Source organism: Helicoverpa zea, chromosome 23 (genome assembly GCF_022581195.2).
Source record: "Helicoverpa zea isolate HzStark_Cry1AcR chromosome 23, ilHelZeax1.1, whole genome shotgun sequence".
In the NCBI taxonomy this organism is placed as follows: Eukaryota; Metazoa; Arthropoda; class Insecta; order Lepidoptera; family Noctuidae; genus Helicoverpa; species Helicoverpa zea.
The window spans coordinates 5,529,361-5,538,193 of NC_061474.1; the positions used below are offsets into that span (position 1 = coordinate 5,529,361).

Genomic DNA, 8,833 nt, shown 5'->3' on the forward strand with positions numbered 1-8,833 from the left:
ACTAAAACGGTGAAGACTTTTATAAGTCAAGATGATTATTGTTTATGTGTGCGAATGTGAATTATCAAGGTCTGAAGACACTAAAATGACTAAAACTTAATATACACGTAGAAAATTGTGTAGTACATTATTCTACAATGTGTGACTAAAATAGGTATTCAATGTAAGTAATTTGATTATGGATGATAAATTGAAAACAACAAACTTACTTGTTCATTTTAATGTACTTACAAATTAATCCATAGTATGAGCAGTACAACTCTGACACATAGTAACAACGTGTTCCAAGCAAATAGGTTTTTTGCACTCAATACATTTATATTTTGTCTTCCTATCTTTAGCAGAAGGACAGACTCTGCATCTCTTGTAAGGGTACTTGTCTTCAGAAGGTCCTGGTGGATCATAAACCGACTCACCAACTTGTTCAAAAATTCGCTTCTTTAGCTCCCGAGGCAAGCTACTTTTATTCTTCCTTATCTTCAAGTGTTGTTCTAACAACGCCAATCCTAGCTTCCTGATAAACTCGCACCTCCTTAATTTAGTGTTATTATTGTTCTCACGGTAAATAATGAAGCTGTTTATTGCAGCAATATTCAGCATAGTGTAAAGTATTAGGATTGGCCAGCTTTTACAATAGTTTCTTACGTCGTACATTTTGGTTAGTTTGTCGACAAATTCAACGCCTGTTTTTGTCGAGTTGTAGAATGATACGATTTCTGGCTTTGGTTTTTCACTGTATTTCGTGTCGATCTTCTTGTCGTGGTGATAAGAAGATAGTAGGACAACGACTTTCGATTTTTTGGGAATATACGAGACAAGTGTCAAATCCTTTTGGAAGCCAAATCGACTGCTATAAACTCCCCTTCCTTCCATTTTCACGAAGCAACGAGGTATTTCTTTATAGGTTTTCATCAACGCTCCGGTACATGTTAAGCCGTGCACATTGAGTAAATGTGTAGCAAGAGGAACATTTGTGAATTGGTTGTCAAAGGTCACGTTCCTATTAGATTTACTGACTGGTTTCACTAACCTGTCTACTACGTCACTCGGCTCATAACTGGTGGCGTGGGGTCCATCTGGTTGATTGCCTGCGTGTATTTCAAGATTGACCGTGTAATTAACTTTGGTGTCAACGAGCGCATACATTTTTATTCCGTAAGCAGCTGACGACTGTTTCATAAATTGTCGGAAATGGCACTCTCCCCGAAATGGTATGTACTTGGCATCCAAACAAAGACACTGACTAGGAGAATAAGCGTCCTTACAATTCTCAACGAATTTTTCAAACATGGATCTTATGGGTGCAATATTATCTACTGAATTTCTGGCTTCCCTAGTAGTAGCATCATCAAAACGCAGGCAGCTTTGTAGAAAATTAAACCTTTGTAAAGACATGGTCATCCTGAAAATATCTACACCAGTACCATCGGATCGCCACAAATCTGTCAAATTGTAACCTGTGGAATTGTTCAATCCAGCGATATACATTAATCCCAAAACGGCCATTAGTTCATCCATTGATGTTTCTTTTATTATATAGGCGCGTGTGTTAGGAGTTTCTGGAACTGTTTTTGAATTTATTTCAACATTCGTATGATGAAGTATTTCTTCCATGATGTCTTTAGTGAAGAAAAGATTCCAACAATCTAATTCTGTTTTGGCTTTCTGAGCATTAGGTTTTGCACCAGATATTATTGGTTTGATATCCTTCTTAATAATGTTAGCTTTATCAGGATTTGAATACCATACGGTTGTGTTATCTCTACCGGTGTAAGATGTATCTTCGTCTTCGTTTTCTATGATAGGGAATTCTTCTTCTTCATCTTCGCTTAACCTTTGATCGGAATCGCTGTCTGCGCTATCAATAACAAGCCGATTAATTTCATCTTCACTATTGTAATCGTATCGGCTTTTTTCTTCTTTCAATTGTGCTTCGCAGAAGCCAAACATCATCGTCTGGTCCTTATTGACTGACATGTTGATGAGATCTGTTGAAAATAGAAATACAATATTAACCCTTATGTGAGTGACGAATAAAACACCTTTAGTGGAGTGACGAGGTACCCGGGTACCTTCATACAGTTTAGACGTAATTTAAACAATCAAGGTCTGTTTTAACATTACCCTCACTTTGATATTATTATTTTAGCTAAGCTAAACACTTGAATTCACTCAATGCATCGTGTTAGATCTCGTGGCTAAATATAAAAATTCAGGACTAAATGTAAGTATGGATATTTTTTTTACATCTCTTCAACTGGCTCATTCCTTGAATTCGTGGAACATGACACTAGTTGGAACGGTAAGAAAAAATAAACGGTTTCTTCCTCCAAATATGCAAGCACACAAGGAGAGGGTGATTTATTCTTCTAACTTCGCCTTTAGCAAAGAAGCAACTGTGTGCTGCTATGTACAAAGCAGTAATAATGTTGTCATCAATGCACATGTCACCAGTTATTGAAAGTGATAAGGAAACTGCCGAGCCAGAAATAACTTTATATTATAACAAAACCAAAAGTGGAGTGGACTATATGGATAAGTTGTGCAGAACGAATCGGTGGCCTTTAGCACTTCTTTACAATATTATTGACATTGCAGCTTTGGCAGCATATGTATATCATTTACATGGAACATAACGCAAAATTTGTCTTGAGTGACAGACGTAGAAAGTTTCTGAAATCATTGAGTCTACAACTGTGTGGTAAAAATATAGAAGAAAAATAATAAAAATCCATTGTGACATCAAAATTACATGTAAGATCTGCAATGCAGGACGTGCTTGGCCAAGAACTAAGGCTCTCGATTCCTTCTGGATCTACAACTTCTATAAGTCGGACCAGACGAGATTCTACAGGGCGTGTTGCAGTCGTCGGAAGTTGCTACATGTGCAGAGAACTCAAATGCAAGCAAAGAAAAACACGAAAAGCTTGAACTAACTGTAAAAAACCAGTTTGTGATGAACATGCAGTAACTCGCACAACATGTACTAATTCTGCATAAACAAAGAATTTGTGACTTTTATAGAAATAAAACATCATAAAAAAATTATTATTATTTCATTTTTGTACCAAATTATAAATACTTTTTTCATTGTCATACAAGACACAAACAGGTACCCGGGTACCTCGTCACTCTATTGTGAGTTTATATTATGTTTTGGTTTCTACAAAACATTGTAAATAGTTGACTGGGTTAAAAGATTAAAAAATATATAATTTATAAATAGTTAAGAGCTCTCAGGAAATCACAGCCACCTACAGAGCGTAAAACATACTTTTCGTTAAATTTGAAAATGCTAAAGGTACCCGGGTACCTCGTCACTCACATAAGGGTTAAATAATATTGTAATGATTAGGCACTACACATCCAACTATAAGTTGTACACACGTGTGTACACAGTTGGATATTATTTGAATAAAAATTATATAAGTTTCGTAATTATTTTAAAATAAACAATGTTTCAGTTGCTAGTTAGTTTATTTATTATGTGCATACTTAATTAAAATGAAAAAGTCGTGGTGGCCTAGTGGATAAAGGACCAACCTCTCAAGCGTGAGGGCGCGGGTTCGATCCCAGGTCAGGCAAGTACCAATGCAACTTTTCTAAGTTTGTATGTACTTTCTAAGTATATCTTAGACACCACTGACTGTGTTTCGGATGGCACGTTAAACTGTAGGTCCCGGCTGTCATTGAACATCCTTGGCAGTCGTTACGGGTAGTCAGAAGCCAGTAAGTCTGACACCAGTCTAACCAAGGGGTATCGGGTTGCCCGGGTAACTGGGTTGAGGAGGTCAGATAGGCAGTCGCTTCTTGTAAAGCACTGGTACTCAGCTGAATCCGGTTAGACTGGAAGCCGACCCCAACATGATTGGGAAAAAGGCTCGGAGGATGATGATGATGATGATGACTTAATTAAAATACAGTTTTATTTAAACAAAGTTAAGAATTTTTTTTTTAAAAGAATATTATTCTGTACGTTATTCAGTTACAACTAGTATTCGTTAATTTAATTAGTGTTTAACATCGTTTGAGTCATTTTTCCGTACGGTATTAAGCAAATAACATGAGCAAGACATCAGAAATGCTAAGGGCCGATTCAAACGAACTGAATAAATAAACCGCCAATTTTGGCAGTTTATCATTTACCTATTCTAGGATTATTCTTATATGGCGGACTGACATCAATTGATATTACGACGCAATCAATTGACAAATGTGACCGGCCTAGCCAGATGACATCTAATCAATACATGTATAAAACAAAGTCGCTTATTCTATCCCTATGTCCCTTTGTACGCTTAAATCTTCAAAACTACGCAACCGATTTACCTACATGCGTTTTATTTAATACATACGAGTGATTAAAGAGGAAGGTTTATATGTTAACATAGGTACATTAAATAGTGCGGAAACACTGTTATCCCGTACGAAGCCGGGACGAGTCGCTAGTAAAATATATCCCACCCAAAACAAAAATGTGAAAGACTGCCAAGTTCGATAATATGGGAATGCTTCGCCAATAAAAGAAGTGAGATCTGAATAAGTACCAAGTTCCACACACATACCTCAGTTAAAAATAGTTACTTTTTAGTGATGTTACTTGGCAAGTTTTCACACATCTGTTATAAACCTACTAAACGCAATGAATCAAGTATATAATTTTATACTAAAACTTGCCAAGTAACATTATTAAAAAGTAACTATTTTTAACTGAGAGTGGTAATACCTACCACTTGCTCAAGGTTCACTCCTCACGTAGGTATTGTTATTGCAAAGTTTGTTTTATACTTCAGATTGCATTGATAAATAACTTGATTTACAAGAAATTAAGATTGTGGAATAGCTAAATCTTGGTTTGGTAACTCGAGGATAATTTCTAGTTAGGTCAAACGAAAGTAAAATACCTACTTTCTTAGCTTTCAGCACGTTTATTCCATAACTAAATTAACTACACTACACGTGATAAGATAATCAGGAAACAACCAAAAATGTTAATTATGTAATTAGAATAATCCGTCAAATGTTTAAACGTCCCTTTTATTATTATATTCTACCCATGACAGGTATAACGACAAAAGTTTTTTATGTCTACAAACCCTCCTACCTAAACCAAACAATAAAAGCCAATAAAAAATATTATTAGGTAGGTACCTACTCTAAGAATATAATTCTATCCAAGTTTAATATACCTATATAGTAAGTAAAGAAAGGGTCAGCGGGTCTTCTTAGGAGTTTTACGAAGTTAGGTTATTACCTATTAATCATCATGACATACAGTTGTAGCTGCAATCAGCGCTACACAGTAAACAAACGTATGTACGTAATATGGTAATATGCCTGGTTCCTACAAACAAGAATCATTCGTTTTGCAGACGGTGACATTTGGCGTTCATGTTATGTCAAAACAATCAAACATCAGAATTTATAACCTCCTAAACTAATTATTTTTGGGGAGTCGGTTAAAACTATAAATACTACAAACAAATCGAACACTTTTTGTTTAGAAACCGGGCATATTATGACTCAATACAAGCTAACAACAAACATAATGCATTCTTACAATGACGTCAGCACCTGTGTATGTATAGGTTATGTCGGCCGGCCGGTTGCAAGATAAACACGACGCGACTGCTTAACAACAACACTTTTACAATCCTTTTCGATCTACAATGTATAACAACAGTACCAAACACACATGAACAACACTATGACAGTACTTAAAACACTATTATTCAAAGAAATAGACACAAAAATCCAAACGGGTATAAATTACCCGCCACACTGCACACGTCTGACTTTCTCTGCGCACGCAGGGACACTGAGGGGCGACGCGCGAGGGGGCTAGCGCGTCACGCCAAGGTCGCCGACCCGTGTGAACAACGGTCGCTTCGCGGCCGGGTATATAATACCCAACCTTAATGCTATAGCCATAAAGATCAATATTGCATCGTTGGCAATATGATAGCTGGAATGTTGATAGCGTTTGTGTTGGGTACGTAATACCCGACTGTAATACTGAGGTAATAAGATTTGTTATGGCATGTATATCGTTGTATTGATATTTATAGCGTTGGTTGGGTTTGAGGCACCCAACGTTTATGTCAGTGGGTTGCGCTCATTACTTAGTCGAGTTAATAAATACAAAAATGTTTTGTTTGAATTGATGTTTACAAGTGTTTTGCATTTCGAGGCAATTTGTCACCCAGTTCTAAAATAGTGTTATACTGCACCTATAGGTAGATATTATGATGAGATTAACCAACTGCGCAGGACATGTTATAGCGCACAAGCTGCATTTGCGCAGACACAAGTGCACTCACTATTCCTTCACTCTCATAACCCGATGGGATGGCAATCCGACTCGACCGGAGAGAGATCAGGCGCAGGACCGATTATAGCTTTTTCAATAAGTTAATTAGATGATTTTTTTAAGAAATAATGCGATCTTAAACTTTATTTATGTATAACTTGATGATTATTAACATTTTTTTGTGGTTGGGTTGCCTTATACGGAAGAAATGCCTGCTGATACATTTTAGCGGTAAGACTTCCCATTATACTCGTAGTTCATTCATATTTGCTTGTATTGTCCTATCTATTTTGTTCTGTCCTAACGTTGTACAATGAAGATTATTCTATTCTATTCATGAGTTCTTAACTGTCAGTAGTTGGGCTGGACTGGATAATACCGGCTTGCAACTAACTTCTGAGCACAGCTGCGCGTTGTTCTGAGCATAACTTTCGCTGATAGAATACTTAAAAATGGTTAGTGCGCACTGTGCGCAGTGACTCGCGCGATGTTCCGAGCGTCCTGCCGGGACTGCGGGATTGTTCGAAAGAGTTACTGCGGCCGTGGTACTCATAAAGCCTACGACGGAACGCGACGGTTTTTAGTCCGATCGAGTTGTTTAATCCGATCGTTATTGAATAGGGCCGCTATATTGAAATACTTATATGTGACAACGTATCAGTCAGTATGCCACCTTACAATAAAATAAATAAATTTACAACACTATCTTCCGCTAATGGTTTCATCCGCGTCAAGTGGGAACTACCTACTTACCGGACATGGATAAAAAAGTTGCCTTATTTTATGCCTGATATGCAATATGCCTGATATATAAGGTAAGCTATATTTTTGCCATGAAAATCAATACAGTAATCTATCTATTTTAGGGTGAAAGAAGAACGAACCTCCATTAAATTGATACATACAATTTGAGTAGGAAATACCACGCTCACAGAAGTGGTCACTGTTCATATTTTTTGTTTGGTGAGTGCGGATACCGGAATCACCCTCCGGTTCCCATTGTACACTTCATCGTGACCTTCTGGGACAATGTCTCATTGTTCCTAAAGTCCTTCTCTTCCCCTTACAATAAAGGCAACAGGCACTTAAGTATAACTTCTCGTTGGTATCGCGGGTGTCCATAATTGCTTACCAAAACGGGTCAAAAAGTTATAAGTTCCTAATATTACTATAAATGTCAGGACACCTTTTCACACACGGTCGGTTAGAGCCATGCTAAGTTAATAATTAACTTGTGTTATGGGTGCTAACACAACTGATAAATTATCTACTTATAGCTACATGGGTATATACATATCATAACACCCAAACCACGGCCATCAAGCATGCTCATCACACAAATGTCGACCGAAACGGGAATCGAACCCGGGACCTCAGGTACGGCAGTCCGGCATTGCGCCATCGAGGTCGTCAAATAGAATGAAACGTAGGTAAGTAGGTAGGTACAGAAGAAAGGTATTTATGTTACAGCCAAAGTAATAAGTCCGCATATTATACATATTATCTAGCTATTGTTTATAATATCAACTCAATTTGGATAAAGTGATAATTGACATAGCATTAATCACATTAACTAGCAATTTTATATAATATCTCCATAGACTTAGATAATGTAATAAAACAAGTAGGTAAAGATTATTATTTCATGTTAAGTAACTAACTAAAGTGCCTGGTAGCTGACCTTAATATATTTCGAAAAAGGCTAGTTTGCACCCTATAATAGTAGCGAAAAGTGTGGCTCGGGCCACTGTACGGACCACCCGGAGTGTGCCCTGCCCGGGAAGGGCACCGCCGTGTCCTCGTCGAGGCAGTCGGCAGCGGCGACCTCTCGCGCCCGGCCTTGGTTCAAGCCAAGGTCCGGGGCGAGAGGTACTGGGATGCCATCGTCTCCTTATGTGTGGTCGAGAGACGACTCCCAGCCACCGTAGACGTGGGCCTGTCCGATGAGTTCGGGTGCCTTATCGGCCTTCCGTCTCCTGGAAGACACGGACCCGTCTCGGTGGCGCGCGTTGTTCAACGCGTGGGTTTAAGCCATTAACAGTCTGATCTCACGCTGCACGCTCACGCTCACGCTCTCTGAGTCCCTCACGCTGCTCTCCCGCAGTGGGAGGAATCATTTGATGATTTATCATAAAAAGAGTCGATAATAACTTGAGCCGTTTCTAAGAATTAGTAAGTAGTCAGACGATTATACCATATTTATTACTTTGGCTAACTTTGACCAGCTATTATGAATTAGATCCAGATAAAGTGATTAATCTATCACACTGTCTAGTCAATTTGGGTATTATATACAATGACCAGTCATTATGTATAATATATATTTAATCACTTTGGCTGTAACATTTATATTGTTAAAACTAAATTATTTATTTAGTGAAAAATACTGTCGACAAATTCCTTGTTAAGGCATGTACTGCCTATAAATAATTTCCAATTAACCGTGACGAGCCTGCTAACGATATTTCGATTAAAATAGAAATCCCTCTTAGGACCCATAAATATATTTTATTTCTAAGTATT

At 37.7% G+C, this 8,833-nt stretch overlaps 1 protein-coding gene across 1 annotated transcript; it reads right to left on the minus strand.

Annotated features, from left to right (window-relative positions):
• Positions 1-205: 205 nt before the first annotated feature.
• LOC124641999 (piggyBac transposable element-derived protein 4-like) lies at positions 206-5,814 on the minus strand. The gene is made up of 2 exons (XM_047180287.1): positions 5,561-5,814; positions 206-1,988 (listed from the first exon to the last, which is right to left on the minus strand). Exon 2 carries the CDS (start codon positions 1,975-1,977, stop codon positions 235-237), a length of 1,743 nt encoding a protein of 580 aa, XP_047036243.1. The 5' UTR covers positions 1,978-1,988; positions 5,561-5,814; the 3' UTR covers positions 206-234.
• Between the last annotated feature and the right edge of the window lie 3,019 nt (positions 5,815-8,833).